Source organism: Lepidochelys kempii, chromosome 20, assembly GCF_965140285.1.
Source record: "Lepidochelys kempii isolate rLepKem1 chromosome 20, rLepKem1.hap1, whole genome shotgun sequence".
Classification (NCBI taxonomy): domain Eukaryota; kingdom Metazoa; phylum Chordata; order Testudines; family Cheloniidae; genus Lepidochelys; species Lepidochelys kempii.
Window position 1 is genome coordinate 8,598,026 of NC_136399.1, and position 21,059 is coordinate 8,619,084.

The 21,059-nt window shown below is 44.5% G+C and overlaps 1 protein-coding gene across 4 annotated transcripts in view; it reads left to right on the plus strand.

Moving 5' to 3' along the window:
• The first annotated feature begins 5,889 nt into the window (after positions 1-5,889).
• Positions 5,890-21,059, plus strand: part of AKAP8 (A-kinase anchoring protein 8) — a 29,896-nt gene continuing 14,726 nt past the window's right edge. The window contains exons 1-5 of one of the 4 annotated variants that reach the window (XR_012155767.2): positions 5,890-6,006; positions 13,535-13,573; positions 14,675-14,707; positions 18,253-18,556; positions 19,790-20,384. Coding sequence is in view for 3 of the 4 variants with exons in the window: in XM_073319285.2 (XP_073175386.2) it covers positions 5,988-6,006; positions 13,535-13,573; positions 14,675-14,707; positions 18,253-18,556; positions 19,790-20,384 (990 nt within the window). In the remaining variant the exon portion in view is untranslated. The remainder of the gene's footprint in view (positions 6,007-13,534; positions 13,574-14,674; positions 14,708-18,252; positions 18,557-19,789; positions 20,385-21,059) is intronic. The other 3 variants (XM_073319285.2, XM_073319286.2, XM_073319287.2) reach the window with 3 other exon arrangements.

Below are 21,059 nucleotides of genomic sequence, written 5' to 3' on the forward strand. Positions count from 1 at the left end.
GTGTGTTCCTGTTACCTTGTGGAATGTTTTTGTACCATCCTTAATACTGGGATGTTGTGGTACCACTTGATATCGGGATGTGTTTGTGTAAGTACTCTGGGCTTAGCACTTCTTAGGAATGTGTATTTTTGCATTATTAGCCCTGTTCTTGCCAGATTCTGTGAGCAGGTCCTGCCGTACACCAGGCCTCTAATACAAGGGCTTATGTCTCAAGCTCTCTTCCTACTACAATCCCAACACAACCTTAGACCTAAATTTCCCCAAAACTGTGTGCCCTGAAATGTCCAGGCCTCTCTTGGAACATTCCGAGGAGTAATAAGGTCCATTGCTTCTTTAAAGAGTCAAAAGCACAGCAGCTAGCTCAGAGTTGGGCAAACTACGGCCCGCGGGCCACATCTGGCCCGCTGGACTGTCCTGCCCAGCCCTTGAGCTCCCGGCCAGAGAGGCTACCCCTGGCCCCTCCTCTGCAGCCTCAGCTCACCATGCTCCCAGCACTCTGGGCAGCATGGCTGCAAGAGCTGCCGGGTGTAGTGTATTAAATTGCTCCCCGTAGGAATATGCTATTTACAGAGCACCAGGACTGTTAGCCATAAGTAGCACATTCTTACAGGGAGCAATCTAATACAATACACCCGGGTAGGGAAGGCTGTGCCTCCCCAAACAGCCTGGCCCCTGCCCCCTGACTGCCCCCCTCAGAATCCCCCACCCATCCAACCCCCCCTACATCTTATCCCCTGACCGCCCCCTCCTGGGACACCGTGCTCCTAACCGCCCCCCGGAACCCCACCCCATCCAACGCCCCCTGCTCCCTGTCTGCCCCGACCCCTATCCACACCCCCACCCCCTGAGAGGCCTCCCGGGACTCCCACGCCGATCTGACCCCCTCCCCCAGAACCTCCACCCCATCCAACCACCCCCTGCTCCCTGTCCCGACTGCCCCCCAGAACCTCCTGCCCCTTATCCAACCCCCGCCCTGCTCCCCGTCCCCTTACCATGCTGCTCAGAGCACCGGGACTGGCAGCCATAAGTAGTACACAGTTATGTAGCACATTCCTAGGGGGAGCAATTCAATACACTACACTGACCCACCACACAGTTTCAGAACCCTGATGTGGCCCTCAGGCCAAAAAGTTTGCCCACCCCTGAGCTAGTTGCTTTAACTGGAGTTCATAATCACGTCATGCCAAACACAGCAGTGGGTTGATTTAGAATACAAGTAAAACAAGTTTTATTTAATCAAACAGAGAGAGGTTTTAAGTGAGCTCCCCACCACATTCACCTGGATCCCCTGCAGAGTCCCATTGCCCCTGCACCCTCCAGTGAGCCACCGTGCCTCCAGGTCTCTCACCGAGCCACTCGCACCCAGACTGCCCCGCACAGAAACCTCTCACTGCACACCTGGATCGGAACATAAGAACGGCCACACTGGATCAGACCGAAGGTCCATCCAGCCCAGTAACCTGTCTGCCGACAGCGGCCAACACCAGGTGGCCCAGAGGGAGCGAACCTAACAGGTCATGATCAAGTGAGCTCTCTCCTGCCATCCAGCTCCACCCTCTGACAAACAGAGGCTAGGGATATCATTCCTTACCCATCCTGGCTAACAGCGATTAATGGACTTAACCTCCATGAATTTATCTAGTTCTCTTTTAAACCGTGTTATAGTCCTAGCCTTCACAACCTCCTCAGGCAAGGAGTTCCACAGGTTGACTGTGTGCTGAGTGAAGAAGAACTTCCTTTTATTTGTTTTAAACCTGCTGCCCATTAATTTCATTTGGTGGCCCCTAGTTCTTATATTATGGGAACAAGTAAATAACTTTTCCTTATTCACTTTCTCCACACCACTAATGATTTTATAGACCTCTATCATATCCCTCTTTAGTCTCCTCTTTTCCAAGCTGAAAAGTCCTAGCCTCTTTAATCTCTCCTCACATGGGACCCGTTCCAAACCCCGAATCATTTTAGTTGCCCTTCGATGAACCTTTTCTAATGCCAGTATATCTTTTTTGAGATGAGGAGACCACATCTGTACACAGTATTCAAGATGTGGGCATACCATGGATTTATATAAGGGCAATAAGATATTCTCCATCTTATTCTCTATCCCTTTTTAAATGATTCCTAACATCCTGTTTGCTTTTTTGACTGCCGCTGCACACTACGTGGACATCTTCAGAGAACTATCCACAATGACTCCAAGATCTCTTTCCTGATTAGTTGTAGCTAAATTAGCCCCCATCATATTGTATGTATGGTTAAGGTTATTTTTCCCAATGTGCATTTCTTTACATTTATTCACATTAAATTTCATTTGCCATTTTGTTGCCCAATCACTAATTTTTATGAGATCTTTTTGAAGTTCTTCACAGTCTGCTTTGGTCTTAACTATCTTGAGCAGTTTAGTATCGTCTGCAAACTTTGCCACCTCACTGTTTACCCCTTCCTCCAGCTCATTTATGACTAAGTTGAATAGGATTGGTCCTAGGACTGACCCTTAGGGAAAACCACTATTTACCCCTCTCCATTCTGAAAATTTACCGTTTATTCCTACCCTTTGTTCCCTGTCTTTTAACCAGTTCTCAATCCATAAAAGGATCTTCCCTCTTATCCCATAACAACTTAATTTATGTAAGAGCCTTTGGTGAAGGACCTTGTCAAAGGCTTTCTGGAAATCTAAGTACATTATGTCCACTGGATCCCCCTTGTCCACATGTTTGTTGACCCCCTTCAAAGAATTCTAATAGATTAGTAAGACATGATCTCCTTTTACAGAAACCATGTTGACTTTTGCTCAACAATTTATGTTCTTCTATGTGTCTGACAATTTTATTCTTTACTATTGTTTCAACTAATTTGCTCGGTACTGACGTTAGACTTACCGGTCTGTAATTGATGTGATCACCTCTAGAGCCCTTTTTAAATATTGGCATTACATTAGCTATCTTCCAGTCACTGGGTACAGAAGCTGATTTAAAGGACAGGTTACAAACCATAGCTAATAGTTCCGCAATTTCACATTTGAGTTCTTTCAGAACTCTTGGGTGAATGCCATCTGGTCCCGGTGACTTGTTGCTGTTAAGTTTATCAATTAATTCCAAAACCTCCTCCTCCAGTGACACTTCAATCTGTGACAATTCCACAGATTTGTTTCACCTACAAAGGACAGTTCAGGTTTGGGAATCTCCCTAACATCCTCATCTGTGAGGACTCAAACAAAGAATTCATTTAGTTTCTCCGCAATGACTTTATTGTCTTTAAGTGCTCCTTTTGTATCTCGATCATCCAGGGGCCTCAGTGGCTGTTTAGCAGGCTTCCTGCTTCTGATGTACTTAAAAAACATTTTGTTATTACCTTTTGAGCTTTTTGGCTAGCTGTTCTTCAGACTCCTTTTTGGCTTTTCTAATTACATTTTTACACTTAATTTGGCAGGGTTTATGCTTTGAGCAGGAGGTTGGACTAGATGACCTTCTGAGGTCCCTTCCAACCCTGATATTCTATGATTCTATGCTCCTTTCTAAGTGGATCCCGACATAGTATGCCCTTGCACACTTGGTTCCTGCTGGGCTGAGCCTGCCCACCCATACCTGATGTACCTGGCACAGAAGGGCAGGGCTCCGGGGTGTTTCTGGGGCAGGCCCAGCCTTTTCACTGTGTCAGGGTCAGATGCAGCCTCACTGCCAAGTCCCTGTACCAGGTGAGGTGGGGGCTTCAGGGTGATCTCCTACCTCAATGCAGCCAGTGGCCTGTGCTCCCCACTGCCATGGCGGAGCCACATTTATTGACAAATAAAATTTGCAAAATTTTAACATATTGTGCGCATAATTTTTAGGCGCATAATTTAAATTTTTTTGGCACAGAATTCCCTCAGGCGTATCAAGTTTAAGGGACAAAGTCAGAAATGGTTACAAACAAAAGTGAAAAATGTTATCTAGTGACCGAGACTTAACAAAACTAGTCTTGGTTCAAGGTAAGATTCTTCCCACACCTCCTTCCTGCAAGATGGCTGGCAACCCCAGGGTCAGGATCTCCCACAAAGTTCAATGTGCTCAGCTCCTTTGTCTTAGGTGAAAGATCACTTGGGGTCCTTTGCTCCTCTCTTTTATAAGCCAGCAACTTTTTCAAAGGTACAAAGTTCACTACCCTGCTGCGAGGAAAGGTGCCATGGAGTCTGATGGAAAAGGTTCATGCTGGTTCCTTCTCCCCTAGTGTTTTTACAATAAAAATCTGTCTCTGCAGCCTCTGATATGCTAGTGAATGGCCACTTGATTGTGATTGCCAATTACCTGTGATTACATCTGGATGGAGGCATCAGCCTTTCCTTTGTCTGGAAAAAAATCTGTTTACCCACTCCCCAGACTTGTCTGGATCAGATACATTTTAGACCTTTGTATTTCCTTCACATTTGTACAGTCCTCTGGGCATTTACTGTACATACACCACACAAAAATACTAATGATCAGTATATTATTGTTTTTTTCAATGATACCCTATATCACAGGTGCCAACTTTAATTTTTCTGGGTGGGTGCTCCACCCAGAGGCCCTGCCCAGACTCCGTTCCTTCCCCTAAGATCCCATCCTCGCTCCGCACCCTCCCACCAGCACGTCCTTCCTGCCACCAAACAGCCGATTGGCTGGTGGGTGCTGAGCACCCACTATTTTTTTCCAGGGTTGCTCCAGCCTTGGAGCACCCACTGAGTTTGCACTTTGCCCTACATGGCTGTTATTAGATACAGACTATGCTATAAATGAATTGAGATACACTACTCAGGCCAGTTGAAACTCGCTACGTAATACCAGTGTCCCTAGCCTCTGTTTGTCAGAGGGTGGAGATGGATGGCAGGAGAGAGATCACTTGATCATTACCTGTTAGGTTCACTCCCTCTGGGGCACCTGGCATTGGCCACTGTCGGTGGACAGGATACTGGGCTGGAAGGACCTTTGGTCCGACCCAGTATGGCCATTCTTATGCTATGTTCAGTGAGCCCCTTGCCCTCTGGCATTGGAATTTGCTTAAGGTCACAATAGGTTGTTGGCCTGTTGTCAACCCGCACCCTCCAGAATCAGTTAATTGCTTTTTGCCTGGCCCCTACCCTTTGACTTGTCTTGGGTGGCCCTACCAGGAGTTAAAACCCCTGGCAGCAGAGCTCTCACGGTCACGTGTAAGCCTTCTCACCCTGTCCAGGTGAGGTCCCCAGGGCGTATTATTAATTATTATCATCATTAATACCTTGTGATGAAATCACCACGAGGCAACAAGCCGCACAGTTGCCTTGGGGGTGCAGGTGTAAGCCCTGAGCCACAGGCCCAGCCAGACCCCCTGAGCACTACGGCCCCCACCCCAGCCTGCGAGAGCCACAGGTGGCTGCTCATACCCGAGCACAGCCCAGTCTCTCCTCCCCCTCGCCCATCCGTGTGCCCGGGGGCCGCCCTAGGGAACCCCCAGCCACTTCCAGCCTCACCCTGGGGCGATACCCAGTGTAGGAGGAGCCCTTCCTGCTCCCATGCCTCACCCACCCTCCAGGCAGAAGGAGCTGCCACCACCTTGGAGAAGTGGGGGAGGGGGGGGGCAGCAGGCCCCCAACCCACCGCTCCACGAACCTCCCCTGGGCGTTCCAACATGGCAGCCTTCCCTTTGCCAGCCACTAGCTTTGATTGACGGCTAAAAGCACAGAAACGGGCCAAGGAGAACGCTCAAGGTCACCGAAGAAGAAGTCGTCTAGTCCAATGGGATTTCTCGAACGTCCGCGAGGAGAAGAAACACTAGCCAATGGAAATTGGGAGGGGGGCAGAGCTTTGTGGGAGACCTGACGAATGGGTGCGACGTGGGGCGGAACTCGGGAATACGCCCAATAGGGTGTTTTGGGGGCGGTACCCGATCGCTGCAATGGCCAATGGGCGACGGGCGTGTGGCGCTTGCGTAGTGAGCGGAAGGGCGTGCAGTTAGTGCGGAGGAGCCGTTGGACTTGGCCGAAGGCGGAGGGAGACATGGATCAGGGATACGGCAGTAAGTAAAGCGAGGAAGCGGGGCGGAATGAGGCCTGAGCCGTACGGAGAGCGCTGGGACATCGCGGTGGGCCCCCACCCGCCGCCGCGGACCCCGTTTATTTGGGGGGGGGCAACGTACCCCCTGGCATATTTAACCCCGCCTACCGTGTGCAGACGGCGTTGCTGATTGGCTGTCGGACCCGCCTCTTAGCGAGGTACCCCTGCCGATTGGTGCAGCCTGGGATGGCGTTGTGAGGGAGTTTGCCCACCTCCCCCCCCTCACCGTGAGGAGTGGCGTGGTGGGGAACAGGACCCCCGTGAGGGGGAGGGGAATGGGGGAGGGACCACCCCTCCCTCTCCCGCGATTGGAAATGGAGCGGGTCTCATTTCTGAAGACGACACAAAATGGCGGCTGCCCCTCGCCGCGTGTGCGCGGCCCCGCGGCCTCTGCGGTCCCGTGCGCGGCCCCCCTATGCGCCGTGGGAAGCTGCTGTCGCCTTTTGCTCCAGTGGCGCCCTACGCGCTGCGCTGCCGCGGGGACTGGGCCCAACACTCCCAGGGCTGCCTAGGGGAGCCTCCTCCCCCGCACAGCCCCGTAGCTCAGGCCTGGACCAAGAGCCCATCTCTTTCAGCAGCCCAGGTTTCTGGCCACCCCCTACCGCCGTAACCCTGTGCGGGTCTCTGGCTCTCTCCCCGTCTGTCTCCACTGCTACAGCTTCTCCCCTTCCCGTGCAGTCCTCTGCCTCACCCCACAGTGTAGCCCTGTGACCTGTCCCCGTCTGCCTCCCCTCAGCGCCCCCCCCCCCCCGGGCAGCCCTGTAATGCAACCCCAGATCTCTTTTCTGTTATACGGAAAAGAATATGTGGAGTTGTAAAAGTAAACATTAAAAAAAATACACTGAGAAATCCTTAAACTTTAAGTTACAAGTTGACTGGCGGGAGGGAACTTTCCCTGTGTTGGGGATAGTAGCTGGAACTTGCCATTCATTGTCAGAAATTAGATCACACTAGTGGTTCGTCTAATCCAGTAACCAGTCTGGCAATTCCTATTTTCCAGAGCAGACCAGTGCTGGTGCAGACCTCTTAAACTGTCAGTATACACACATTTTCTGTTCAGACCGGAACAGCTCTAGTCCTCACCCATGGTTCCACCACTACAAAGCAGAGTAGTCCAGCGCAATCCTGTTATCCCCTATATGCCATATTAACATAGTTTCAGTGCTCTCCTCTAACACTGCTGCCACGTTAAAGCCGCTCAGTAACAGCATAGTCCATGAACCTGCTAGTATTTGAAGTTGGCAGTTTATATGTTTCAAACTTGGTGTTTCTCATGACAGAGCTACCCACTGTCAACTGTGAAAACAAGGATGTGATTGAAAGGAACAAAAACAATGCCAGATGTGGCCTGGAAAAGGGAATTATTTAGGTTTCTGACAGTTTGGGTTCTTACCTGTGTCAACATTTGTATGTTCTGAGATCTTGTATGAAAGCTACACATATACCTAATGGAACTCTAGCATATTTTCTTTAATTTCACTGCCAGGCTCTTTAGATAACACATTTTAATGTATATTTATTTGAGTATATTTATAAGCTAAAACACTTTACTCATGAGTACAATAACAAATCTGTGTGTGTATGCATTAGAGAGTAATGGGTGGAATTTATGAAGACAGCTGATTTGACTACCAAAAGATTGTAGTAACATGAAGATTGTTAAAACTATGAGAAAATCCTTTTTCATTTTATTCCAAAGAATACCAGTTTATTAATATTAGGCTGTCTTGCTGTGTGTCCACTTTGATGTTAGGACAGTTATATATAGATATTAGACTCATAGATATTAAGGTCAGAAGGGAACATTATGATCATCTAGTCTGACCTGCTGCACAATGCAGGCCACAGAATCTAACCCTCCCCCCCTCCCCCGCGCAATGAATCTCTCACCTATGTCTGAGCTATTGAAGTCCTCAAATCATGGTTTAAAGACTTCAAGTGCAGAGAATCCTCCAGCAAGTGACCCGTACCCCATGCTACAGAGGAAGGCGAAAAACCCCCAAGGCATCTTCCAATCTGCCCCGGAGGAAAATTCCTTCCCGACCCCAAATATGGCAATCAGCTGAACCCTGAGGATGTGGGCAAGATTCACCAGCCAGATACCCAGGAAAGAATTCTCTGTAGTAACTCAGATCCCACCCCATCACAGGCTATTGGGCCTATTTACCATGAATAGTTAAAGATCAATTAATTGCCAAAATCATGTTGTTCCATCATACCATCTCCATAAATTTATCGAGTTTAATCTTGAAGCTACATAGGTCTTTTGCCCCCACTGCTTCTCTTGGAAGGCTATTCCAGAACTTCACTCCTCTGATGGTTAGAAACCTTTGTCTAATTTCAAGTCTAATAAACTTCCCAATGGCCAGTTTATATCCATTTGTTCTTGTGTCCACATTGGTATTGAGCTTAAATAATTCTTCTCCCTCTCCGGTATTTATCCCTCTGATATATTTATAGAGAACAATGATATCTCCCCTCAACCTTCTTTTGGTTAGGCTAAACAAGCCAAGCTCCTTGAGTCTCCTTTCATAAGACAGGTTTTCCGTTCCTTGGATCATCCTAGTAGCCCTTCTCTGTACCTGTTCCAGTTTGAGTTCATCCTCCTTAAACATAGGAGACCAGAATTGCACACAGTATTCCAGATGAGGTCTCACCAGTGTCTTGTATAACAGTACTAACACCTCCTTATCTCTACTGGAAATACCTTGCCTGATGCATCCCAAGACCACATTTAGCTTTTTTTCACAGCCATATCACATTGGCGGCTCATAGTCATCCTGTGGTCAATCAATACTCCAAGGTCCTTTTCCTCCTCCATTACTTCTAATTGATGCGTCCCCAGCTTATAACTAAAATTCTTGTTATTAAGCCCTAAATGCATGACCTGACACTTTTCACAATTAAATTGCATCCTATTACTATTACCCCAGATTACAAGATCATCCAGATCCTCCTGTATGATATCCCGGTCCTTCTCTAAATTGGCAATACCTCCCAGCTTTGTATCATCCGCAAACTTTATTAGCATACTCCCACTTTTTGTGCCGAGGTCAGTAATAAAAAGATTAAATAAGATTGGTCCCAAAATGTAGATGCTAAGCATTGTCACTTGTTGTCATGATGGTAGGTGGTGTATATGTTCTTAGATGATATTGTAAAAAAACTAAAACAAAACCCACCCCTGCCCATTTGAATCCCTGGTTGGCCACTTAAGTTTTTCTTGCCCACTAACCTAGGCATTTCTTATTTTAATTCTAAATTGTTTCTTTTTAAGCCATGCATGTAACTCCCCCATCTTGAATTATCTTCTAAATATTTTTGTGCAGTTATATTCTGTCACAGACTTTGAACAAAGGATTACAACTGTACATATTAAGGTCCTTGAACTTCACATAACTATTTTCTAATCCTTGTGTGTGTTGTCATCCTTTGGTTTCTCTTAATCATCAGTGTGCCTTTCTGGTGAGGAAAATAATTTGTACATAGAAGGATTAATCAAAAGATAATTTTCAGTACAATTGTCTACTGTACCTGAATTGAAATGCTGCTGACTATGGGACAGTTCAGAATGCTGCTCTGACAGAACATGTATTGTTTTCTTTTAATGTCTCCAAAGTCCTTGGTGGAAACCATTTCCCCTGGTAGATGGCAAATAATGCAACAAAAGCTGATTGCAGTTCAATTAGCAGATTGTTTCAATCATAAAACCAAAGCCAGTGATGAATGTGATTTACAGTTCCAGCATATCTGTCTTGTATGGACCCAGGAGGCTGAATGTTAGAAGTTGCTTTGTCACAGATTCGTAGATTCTAAGAAGGTACCATTTCCTCCTGCATAACACAGGCCACAGAACTTCCCCAAAATTATTCCTAGAGCAGATCTTTTAGAGAAACATTCAGAATGGATTTAGAAATAGTCAGTGATGGAGAATCCACCACAACCCTTTGTAAATTGTTCCAATGTTTAATCACCCTCACTGTCAAAAATTTGGAAATAAGGAGTAATCTGAATTTGTCTAATTTCAACTTCTAGCCATTGGATCGTGTTATACCTTTGTCTGCTAGAGTCCATTATTCAATATTTCTTCCCCATGTGGATGCTTACACAATGTAATCAAGTCACCCCCTAATCTTCTCTTTAAGATAAATAACAAGCTAAATAAAGGTTTCAGAGTAGCAGCCGTGTTCCAGTGGGAGCCTCAACACCTGGTGACTTATTTCTGACTTCTGACCCTTGGAAAGTTGTTTGTCCTTCTGTAAAATAGGCATATTTATCTTTTAGTAAGATAGTTAAATGCAGGCTTTATTCATTATTTTTACTATGGGGAGAGAGTATTTTTCCACAGCTGCGGCTATAACTAGTGTTCCATTAGACCTGTTTTTCATCCCCACTTAGAAAAACAGATTTTCATTACATTTTGTGATTTAATATTGGAGTGGAGTGGGGAGACACTCCTGAGACAGGCACTCAGCACCCTGCTTCAGGGAGAAGAGTACCAAAAGCGTAAATCCATATGGCAAAGCTCCCGTCACTGCACCAATTTGACTCGCCGCCAACAAGGGCATTTTTGAGCCTTGACTTCGCCCCAAGCTCTTTTTGCAGCACCATTCTTGAGCAGGTGTGTTTGCATTCTATATTTGTGTCTTTTGGTTCTCGCTTCCGAAATGAAGTTTGCATTTGTTTTGTTAAACTTAGCCTGTCTCTGAATTTTCCATCTTGTGTTGAATTTCTGCTCTCCTCTCTGGAGTGGTTAGTCTCAGTTTTGTATTTATCACAGCTTTTACCAATTTGTTCTCTGCTCCTTCTTACTACGTCATTAATAAATGTGTTAGTGCTTGATCTCCTGACTCCCCTAGACAAATGCTTCCAAACAAAGCTGATGCCGAACTATTAATCCTTGCCCTCTTAACTTGGGTTTAAAACAGGTTAGAAAATCCATTTTTATAATGGCTTTATCTAATCCAGATTTTTCCAGTCATGTAACAAGAACACTAGATTAATGATAATATGTCTATAAGCAATGCCTGGCTGGGGTTTGCATTAACAACTTGTCAAGACATTGAGGTGCAGTCTGTGAATACTCCAGGTTCCAGCATACAGAGCAGTCTGGCCATGGACCAAACTAGATGTCATACTAGGCCAAGTAGCACAGACTAACTGTGCAGACTAACTCTGTATCAAAACTGAGGATGGCTGTAAGGTATATTGTAGAGCTACTTAGGCCTTTTGTGGTCTTCCACATTTTGTATATACTGCTAAGTAAGCTCTAGTTTGACATAATTTGTATTTAAAAAACCTATGCTGGGGATTTTTCACAAATGGGCTTATTTTGTGTGTTACGGTATTGTGATCCAGTGACTAGGGCAATGGGACTCCAGACTTGAGGTCTTTTCTTGGCTCTGCTGTTGACCTGCTGTGAGCAAGGGCAAGTCACTTTCTCCTCTGGCTCTGTTTCCCCTCCCACTCTTTGTCTTACAGTCTGGATAGGGACAGTGCTTAGGACAGTGGGACACTGATCTGATTTGGGCTCTCAAGTTTCATTGTAATACCAATATTTACTCTTCTCTGCTTCCCCTTTTATTTTTTTCATATTTATAAAAGGATTATTTTCTGTTCACTCAAGTGATGGACTTCAAAATTAGGGCTCTGAGGTTGTAGGTGTCTGTGTACACATGGCGTTTATAGGTTTGAGGCTTTATCATTAACTTAAAAAAATGCACTTGTATGTTTTGACTGGGTTTAAATCAGGGGTGGGCAACGTCTGGCATGTGCGCCAAAGGCCGCACGCGAGCTGATTTTCAGTGGCACTCTCGCTGCCTGGGTCCTGGCCACCGGTCTGGGGGGTATTTTAATTTAATTTTAAATGAAGCTTCTTAACATTTTAAAAACCTTATTTACTTTACATACAATGATAGTTTAGTTTATATATTATAGACATATAGAAAGAGACCTAAAAATGTTAAAATGTATTACTGGCACGTGAAACCTTAAATTAGAGTGAATAAATGAAGACTCGGCACACCCCTTCTGAAAGGTTGCTGACCCCGGTTTAAACCTTCCATGCAGCGTCCCCTGTGTAGCCCAAACAGAGCAGCCTAATTCTAATATGTAAAAACTGGAAAGTGAAATTGCTGAACAGAAGTGAAAGTAATAAATGTTCATCCTGAGAGAAATGCAAAATGTGAACCGCCTAAATATTGAAAAGTAAACATCAAAACTTGTAGACTTTGTAAAGCGAGGACCATGTTTAAAACATTTTTTATCTATGACTTTTAACCATTTGCTGTCATGAGCACTACAGTAGCCTTTAGCGATGTACTTTCTTACATGCTCCTATTGTAAGTGTTGTATGAGAGTAATCCTTGCTGAGCTCCTCTTGGGAGATACATTTTAGACTCCCTGAAGGTTTCTTTTTTGTTCAGTAATATCGGCTTTGATTTGTTCTTATGAAAATGCAGATTAAGTTGCCAAGTTAACTTTTATTATAGTAGGGAAATATCCAGTATGCTCTCCTCTAAATTCTCAGGATTCCTGTTCTAAATGGAATTTTGGAATAGAGAATTCAGTAAGTAAATGTACAGAATCCTTTTTTTAAAAAATATATAAATTAAATTTCAAGACTAAATTCTCCTCACTTAGAGGTGAAACTAAATTAGGGGCAAGAGTCTCTACAAGGTGAAGCAGAATTTATAGCCAAGAGGGAAAGAGGGCAAAGGGAATACTCATCCAGTCAGCTCTGTGGTGTTTATGGCTCTGTTGGCTGCTGAAGCAGCATACTGGGCCTTAAAATCCCACCCTAGATGTTTTGGAAAAGGGGTGGAGTCCAGAATTGAGGAAAGAGAGAAATGAATTATTTGGTTACCAGGGTGAAAATTACATTGGCTTCTTTTCAATTAATAATGGGATTGGTAGCCAAAAAGAAATTGAGAAATAAAACCAGTCCTTCACTTCCTATCTCTTCTCCACCAGGGTAACAACATGTGCACTCAGGTAATACACAAGATCGCTCCAGTGCATTTGGAGTATTCTGGCTAACAGTTCTTGAATTTACGTAGTAGTCCAGTCACTCAGTTTTTCATAAGAGACTTACTTGACTGACTTGAAAATCAGAATAGTTGCAGGTTCACTGTCTTGGCTTAGGTAGGTTTATAACTGCAAAAAAGGTGCTTATTTTGAAAATAATTTTCCTATAAAATGTGGATTCTCTTAAATTTCTCAATGTTTCTGCTTTCACTTGGAGATTATTTATCTTTGTGTTTAGCAATTTGTCTTTTAAATGCGGGGACCCAGGGCTCCAGATGCCAAATGGTAAAAATACTCATGCAAACAAAAATAAACTCAGCTCCATCCCTCAAACCAGTAAAGAAGGAAACAAAAACCATGCTAGCCACTAATGCTAGTTCCTAGGGTAGCCTTCATTCCACAAGACGCTGGGGAAAGAGTAGCATGTCCTTAAAGTAGCTTAATATGTTTGTTTATTTCTACAGGTTATGGCACTTGGAGCACTGCTGCCACCAATGCTCAAGGTAAGTTTCACAGTTATATTTCAAGCTGACATAGGGAATTGCATTTTTTAAAAATAACTTGTTTTATGCCTTTTCCTTTCTAATGTTCTATAACAGAAAGTGTAACATTCCTCATTTTTTGGCTGATAGCTTTTACCCTCTATAATCACACTGGGTAAGTTTTTGTAAATGTTTAGTCCAGCTTTTCAAGGAATACTCACTTCTGTGCTGTGGTGGTGTTTGTCTGTCCTTCCATCTCCCCATCATTTTCCTGGGCTCTTATATTGGAAGTTTGCTTTCCAGACCTAGGCACTGATTCAGCAAACACTTGGGTACATTTTTAACTTTATTCAGTGGGCAACTTACGGTAGTAAAGTTAAACATGTGCCCAAGTGTTTGCTGGATCAGGTCCTACTACTTGATCTCTTTATACCCCTCCTCTATGTTTCCAGGAGTGTTTTGATCTTATTAAACATTGACTTGGAAGCTTTTTCACTATGGTTTTGCCAATAAGCGTTTGTTGAATGAAACTGGAATCTAATTTCTGCAGTTGCTTATGCCCTGTGACCTCTGCTGAGAAACTTGAGAACTGATTTGTGGTTGTGAAGCAATCCTACACTTTTCAGTTCCTCTTTGTGGGTTTTCCTATCTTGAGCTAGTGTTAATAGAACTGGAGTCAGCCAACAATCTTGGGTCTGCTGATGGTGAACATGGGCTAAAGATAATAGCGCTAAATAATATTTCAATATTTGTAGAAATACAACAAAGATTTTCTTTTTGAACCATAAACTGGGAAGAATATAATATTGGTTTTTGTGACTGGATAGTCTGCGTGTATTGGACCCTGAGGTTCTGGTACAGTATTTCTGTATCTCTGGCTTTCTCTTGAAATAAATCAGAAATATTTCCCACATAATACAGTTTTCCATTTAATTCTCCATTACTTGTTACATTTTCATAAGACAGTACTTCTGCGAGCCTTTTCTTTTCTGCTTATGTGAAAGGATAATATTTTTTGCTGGCATGAAATGGAGTGATATTCACATAGCCTTTTATAAACTGAATACCATTGGGTGATTCTTCTAATGTTGAAATAATGCATTTGTCTTTTCATCCCCATAGGTACATATGCAGCAAACGCAGCAAATTGGCAAGGTATGTGTTATAAATATATTATTTTTGTGTTAAGTCCTCTATACTCTGTTCAACTTATTAAGTTGACTGCAATACCTAGGTTTATTCTCCAGCTCCCTTATTTGTACCTTGCTTCGTCATTCTGCACTATGCTGGGCTTCAAGCCAGAATAATGATGAGCCTGGGTACCAAACCTTTCCCCTCAAAAGCTAGGATTATGCTCTTGACATTAAATGACACCTTGATTGTGTGCAGTATACAGAGCTGTACCTGCCTGCTGGTACTGCTAAAGGGTTTGTCTGTGTTTCCATAATAAATCCTTGCATTGGGTTTAGAATTTAGCTTTTCACTCTGGCGTGTAATTTGCCTTGGTTTGAAGTATTTTTAAAGCTGGGTTTTGTGCCTTAATTTGGGAAGAACTAATTATTATTACTTTTAGTCTTCTTTTTCTCTAGTCTTCACTTTAAAAAATTGGGTATTGTGTAGCACAGAGGACAATAGACCTCTGGTCAAGTCAATAGGGAAAAATGAGTTTCTCTTATTTGTGTTATCATGGTTCCTAGGAGCCCTAGTTATAGACTATTGTGCTAGGTGCTGAAAAAGTGTAGAACAGAAAGATGGTGTCTGCCCCAAAGAGTTTACAGTCTAAGACAAGACAACAGATGGATAAGACAGGTGGGGAAGTACAAGGAAATGAGACAGTATTGGTCCTCAGGATAGGCAATAGCGTCAGTGCACCAGTGGCCTAAAGTTGTCAAGTTTATTGTGGGCTTAATAGAATGGAGAGAGTTTTGAGGAGGGTTCTTGACCATGATTTGGCAGCCACTTAACTAGAGCCCTAGGATTGGCATAGCTGAGGGTATTGGAGGTTAGAAGTAGCAGTGGAAGAGCTCTGAGAGGAAGCTTGCCTTTTAGTACATGGCTCAGAAATGCATTTTCTCTTCAGAACCAGTACAGCCCTGGCTTGATGAGTCAGTGCACTGCTTGTAGCACACTGGCAGGTTGTGTATGTGTAGTGCTGTTACAAGAATTCTCTGTACAGTAACTCCTCATTTAAAGTCGTCCTGGTTAATGTTGTTACATTGCTGATCAATTAGGGAACATGCTTGTTTAAAGTTGCGCAATGCTTCTTTGTAACGTTTTTTGGCAGCCACCTGCTTTGTCCACTGCTTGCAGGAAGAGCAGCCCATTGCAGCTAGCTGGTGGGGGCTTGGAACCAGGGTGGACCAGCAACTCCCCTATCAGCTCCCCGCTCCCCTAAGTTCCCTGTGTGGCAGCCGCCCAGCAGGCTATCAATTGCCAAGCAGTTTGGCTGTCCCTCCCCCCACTGTCATGTGCTGCTTCTGCCCTCTGCCTTGGAGCTGCTCCTGGGAGCCTCCTGCTTGCTGTGGGGGGGGGGGGGAGAAGGGGGCTAATGTCAGGGTGTCTCCCTCCCCCCTGCTCCTGCCTGCTGCTTACCCCTTCTCCATATAGAGCAGGGTGGGGACACGACAGGGCTCAGGACTGAGAGAGCTTGCTGGCTGCAGCTGCTGACTCAACTTGCTGATATACTTAAAAAGGCAGTGTACTTAGAGTGGGGTCAGCGTACTTAAAGGGGCAATGCACATCTTTCTCTCACACACACAGGGTGTGTGTGTGTCTGTCTCTGTCTGCCATGCTGTCTCCCCTCCCTCCATTTGTGCTGCCTTGTAGAGTGTGAGGCTACATTAACAACAATGTGTTAACCCTTGAGGGCTCAGCCGAATGCTACTTCATCATTTAACAGTAAGGCATTCCCTAAGAAATATCCCACCTTCTGAATACACCACCTCAACCAAGCTTCATAATCATCATTGCTGTGTACAGTATTAAATTGTTTGTTTAAAACTTATAGTGCGTGTGTGTATATATGTATGTGTGTGTGTGTGTGTGTGTGTATATATATATATATATATATATATATATATATAAAATATATATGTGATATTGTGACAGACCCAGACCAGTGGGGTACAGGAGTCTGGTAGAAGACAAATATACTGGCTACTGGATGAACAGTTTTCTGTTCCCTGGGTGACCAGAGCAGGGGCTGCCCTAGAGCAATCAGGAACCTGCTAGAACCAATTAAAACAGGCAAGCTAATCAAGACACCTGGAGCCAATTAAGAACCTTCTAGACTCAATTATGGCAGGCAAGCTAATCAGGAGACCTGGTTTAAAAAGGACCTCCAAACAGATAGTAATGGGGCGTGCCAGGAGCAGGGAGTGAGAAGGTGTGCTGCTGGAGGAGTGAAGAGTTCAAGCGTGATCAGGCTTTGGGAGGAAGATCCTGCCGTGAGGATAAAGAAGGTGCTAGGGGAAGGCCATGGGGAAGTAGCCCAGGGAGTTTTAGCTGTCATGCAGGGGACACTGTAGACAGCTGCTATCCACAGGGCCCTGGGCTGGAACCCGGTGTAGAGAGTGGGCCCAGGTTCCACCTATCCCCCCCAATTCCTGATCGGGCACAGGAGGAGTTGACCTGGTCTGTGAGAAACGCCAGAAGGGAAGGTCTAAATTGGAAAGGGATCTGGCCTGTCCCTGACCCACTAGGTGGGACACAGAGACTGTGGGGATTGTTCTGTTTCTCCCATGCTGGTCAGTGATGAGGTTAGCTGAGTGGATGGCAGGTCTGAGCCACTAGCAAAAGTGGCCAAACTGAGGGTTTCCATGAATCTCTGAGGCAAGCAAATCTGTCTATAAGTGCAGGACCCACCAAGGCAGAGGAGGAACTTTGTCACTATAGGTTTTTTTGTCTGGTGAAAAAAATTTCACTGGAACCTAATCCCCCCTATTTACATTAATTCTTACGGGGAAATTGGATTCGCTTAACATTCAGCTTAAAGTTGCATTTTTGTCAGGAATGTAACTATAACGTTAAGCGAGGAGTTACTGTACTGTCATGCACTGTCATCTCTGGATTTGCATAAGCAGTATCCAATAGTGGCATGAACATAGATGTAGTGCAGTGCTTTTCCCCCTCACCATTATATGATCTTGCCATAAGGCAGCTTATGTTGTTGTCAGAGCTAGACTATGACTCATCACTTCAGATTTTCTGGTTAGTCTATTAAATGTATGTTAATATCGTATTTATTCTTGCATACGTGGTTACAAGCCCAGCAACACAGGTCTCTCAAATTTTAGCATAGCTTCATGGAGCCATACTACATGGGTAGTGCATGCTGACAATGTATTATGCTGTAGATACTGAACATTATTATAACAACACATCTTTATGGTAGTACAGGATCTCTCTCATATCAGTTAAAACCAAGCTGGACCAAGCACTGGAATAATCCTACACTGGTTCATGATAATTGGCTGGTTGCAACAGATATTTTTCTATTTCTGATTTCTGTAGCTTTAGGAAATATGAATTTTCCTTCATGGAAAACCTGACCATAGTTGTTCTAGTTTACAAGTTTTCATCAAATAGTAAAGATCAGATGCAACCTTGACTAGTAGAGCGAGTTCATTAGAATCTAAACTCCTCCGATGAGCCTACATTTCTTTGACAGTGTATTCAATTTTACTTTCCTTTTCTGCAAGGCTACGAAGGCTATGACTATTATGGCACCCAAACCACCGGCTCTACTACAGCTGCCTCATACAATTATGCTGCAGCAGCAGCTGCAGCTGCAGCTGCAACCACTAATACCTGGGAGACTCCCAAAACTACCGACATGACCATGACTGCTGATGTCAACACCAGTATGCCAGTTGCAACTTATAGTACGGAAACTGTGGCAAATGAGAACTCTGACTCCATCATAGCCAAAATAAACCAGCGTCTGGATATGCTGTCAAAGGAAGGCAGTGGTGGAGGCGGGGAAGGAATGGAAGACCAGGAAAGGTGACTTATCACTTCTTTCTTTTCACAGAGATTTTAAATCTTAAATCACTGTAACTTCAAATTAAATTTGAAACATTTTACAGCAGAGGGAATGGTCCAATATTAATTCCTCTTAAACAGACACATTAGTACAAAATGCAGCCTTGATCTCTCAGTCCCAAATTATGTTATCAACCCCTATTCAGCATAACAATGTATTTTCAAAGCTGGTTTCTCTGTTCATCCTTAGTTGTACCAAAACTTACTTTTATTAATGATGAGATGCTGAAGTGAGATGTTTAATCTGCAACTGTATTTTTCTTACCTTTTCTAATAATGCCTTGTAATCTAAATAGTTTGTATTGCTAGACCAGTCAGTATGAAGAAAAGTACCAGATGCTTGCTCTGTTATTCAGACAGTAATATGCATCCTGACATCAGCTGTAGGAAGGAAGAAATGAAATACATAACCTTTCTGTGGCATTGGTACCTGCTACTTCGTCAGCCAAGATGCTGATGGATTTATCTGCTTTAATTCCACACCCAGAGGTAAAACCAAAAGTTTTTTCTCTTGGATTCCTTATTAGTGCCCATGCTGCTATGTTAGGAATATTGCAAGTACGTTGGAACCCCTGTGTACTGCCTCTACCCTGCAAAGCAGAGGTATTTCTCATTTCTCCTCAGGGCTTCTACTTCAGGCAGGGATTTTTGCTCTTTTGTCCCTCTGTATCTAATTAATTCTCCAGTTATTTCCTATTTCTGCAGCTGTGTACTGTGCCACGCTTCCTGTATGCTTGTAGTTCTCCTAATGTGCCAGCCAGGGAGCTAGCTGGCAGTGGGGAAGGGGATCTCTTGGCTGTACCTCAGTGTGGGATTAAGGTGGATAAACCCATCAGCTTTTTTGATTGACAGATCAGCAGGTACCCACTCAGAGAGGATAAAAATTAAAAGTGAGACTCTTTTTTCAGTCATATTTCTGATTAGACATATTTGTGCAGCAGACTTACAATTTTTGGTTCAATTCTCAAGTCACCCTAAGACTAAGGACAAGGTGAGTGAGTTCCTGTGCAAAGATGTCACTCAGCAGGGACCACAGTATTATTTTCATTCTTTACATCTTAATTCTTTGTGTCCTGATTCTAGTTTTAACCCAAATTTAAATCTGGATGTAAATTTCTCGGTGGCTTTTATGTTTGGCAGAGCATGGCTCTGTGCTTTATTAGCTACTTATTTGATTCCTTGCTTGCTCTGCAGCTCTTTCAGGTTTGAGTCTTTTGAGTCTTATGACTCAAGGTCTTCAATGAACGATCGTGATCTGTACAGAGCTGGCTACGATTATGGCGAAGTTGGAACTGATCGGAATGATTCCTTTGGAAGCCAATTTGACAGCCGCAGGAATCAGTCCAGCAACAGAGGAAACAGCTATGGTCTCATTAGAGGGAGGGGCCAGAATCGGATTCAAAATCGGGGGCGTCTAAATGCTTTCAACCGCACCGACCGCTTCATGCCATCTTCAAGTACTGAGCGACTGTCTGCACGCTGGAATGAGTTGAACTATATGGGTGGGCGGAGCATGGGTGGTCCCTGCCCCAACAGGCTTCCTTCCCTCTTCTCTCAAGCCCTTGTCCCTGACTATTGCGATTACGGGGATTATGGTGATTACGGGGATTATGGAGATTATGGAGATTATGGCGACTATGGTGACTATGGTGACTACGGAGATTATGGTGACTATGACTATGGCATGATGGGAATGCCAGGAATGGGAAGGTATGGTAACATGCCATATGGAGTCGGCAGGCAACGAAACAGAGTGAGTACAGTGCCGTGGCATCTGAACGTTCTTATGGTAAGAGCCGTCAAACCACTTGTTCTTGTTCTTAAAACCCTTTGCTTTTACTCATGTAGTTACCCTTAAAAGACAGGCAGTGCATTGTTAATTCAGGGGCAATGGGATTAGCTGTGAAGTACGCTCTTCCTGTTAAAAGGATATGTTTTCCTTTGATAATTGCCAGATTTCACAGTCACTTTTCAAAGAGTCAACAGGCTGGTGTGCTGTTTCTCTGTACAAAAAATATAGTTCCGAGCAGACTTTTTCTTTAGAAAAATTTAACTATTTGGGAGGCCGGGAACCGTGTACAGTATTTTGGATAACGTTGGCACAGCTCATCTGCTCAGTTTATAAAAGGATTTACTGCATTAAGTACAGCTAATCTAAATCAGCGTTTCTCAAATGGCCCCGTTCCACAGGCCCCGCTGATCAACTCCTCCCCCTCCCTCCCAGTGCCTCCTGCACACTAAAAGTCCGGTGGTGCAGCAGAGCTAAGGCAGGCTTCCTACCTACCTTCCTTGGCTCCACGCCACTCCCGGAAGCGGCTGGCACGTTGCAGGGGGTCTCGGTGTGCTGCCTCCGCACTGAGCGCTGACTTTGCTGCTCCCACTGGCTGGGAACTGTGGCCAATGGGAGTTGAGGGGGTGGTGCCTGCGGGCAGGGGTGGTGCGTGGAAACCCCTTGACACACACA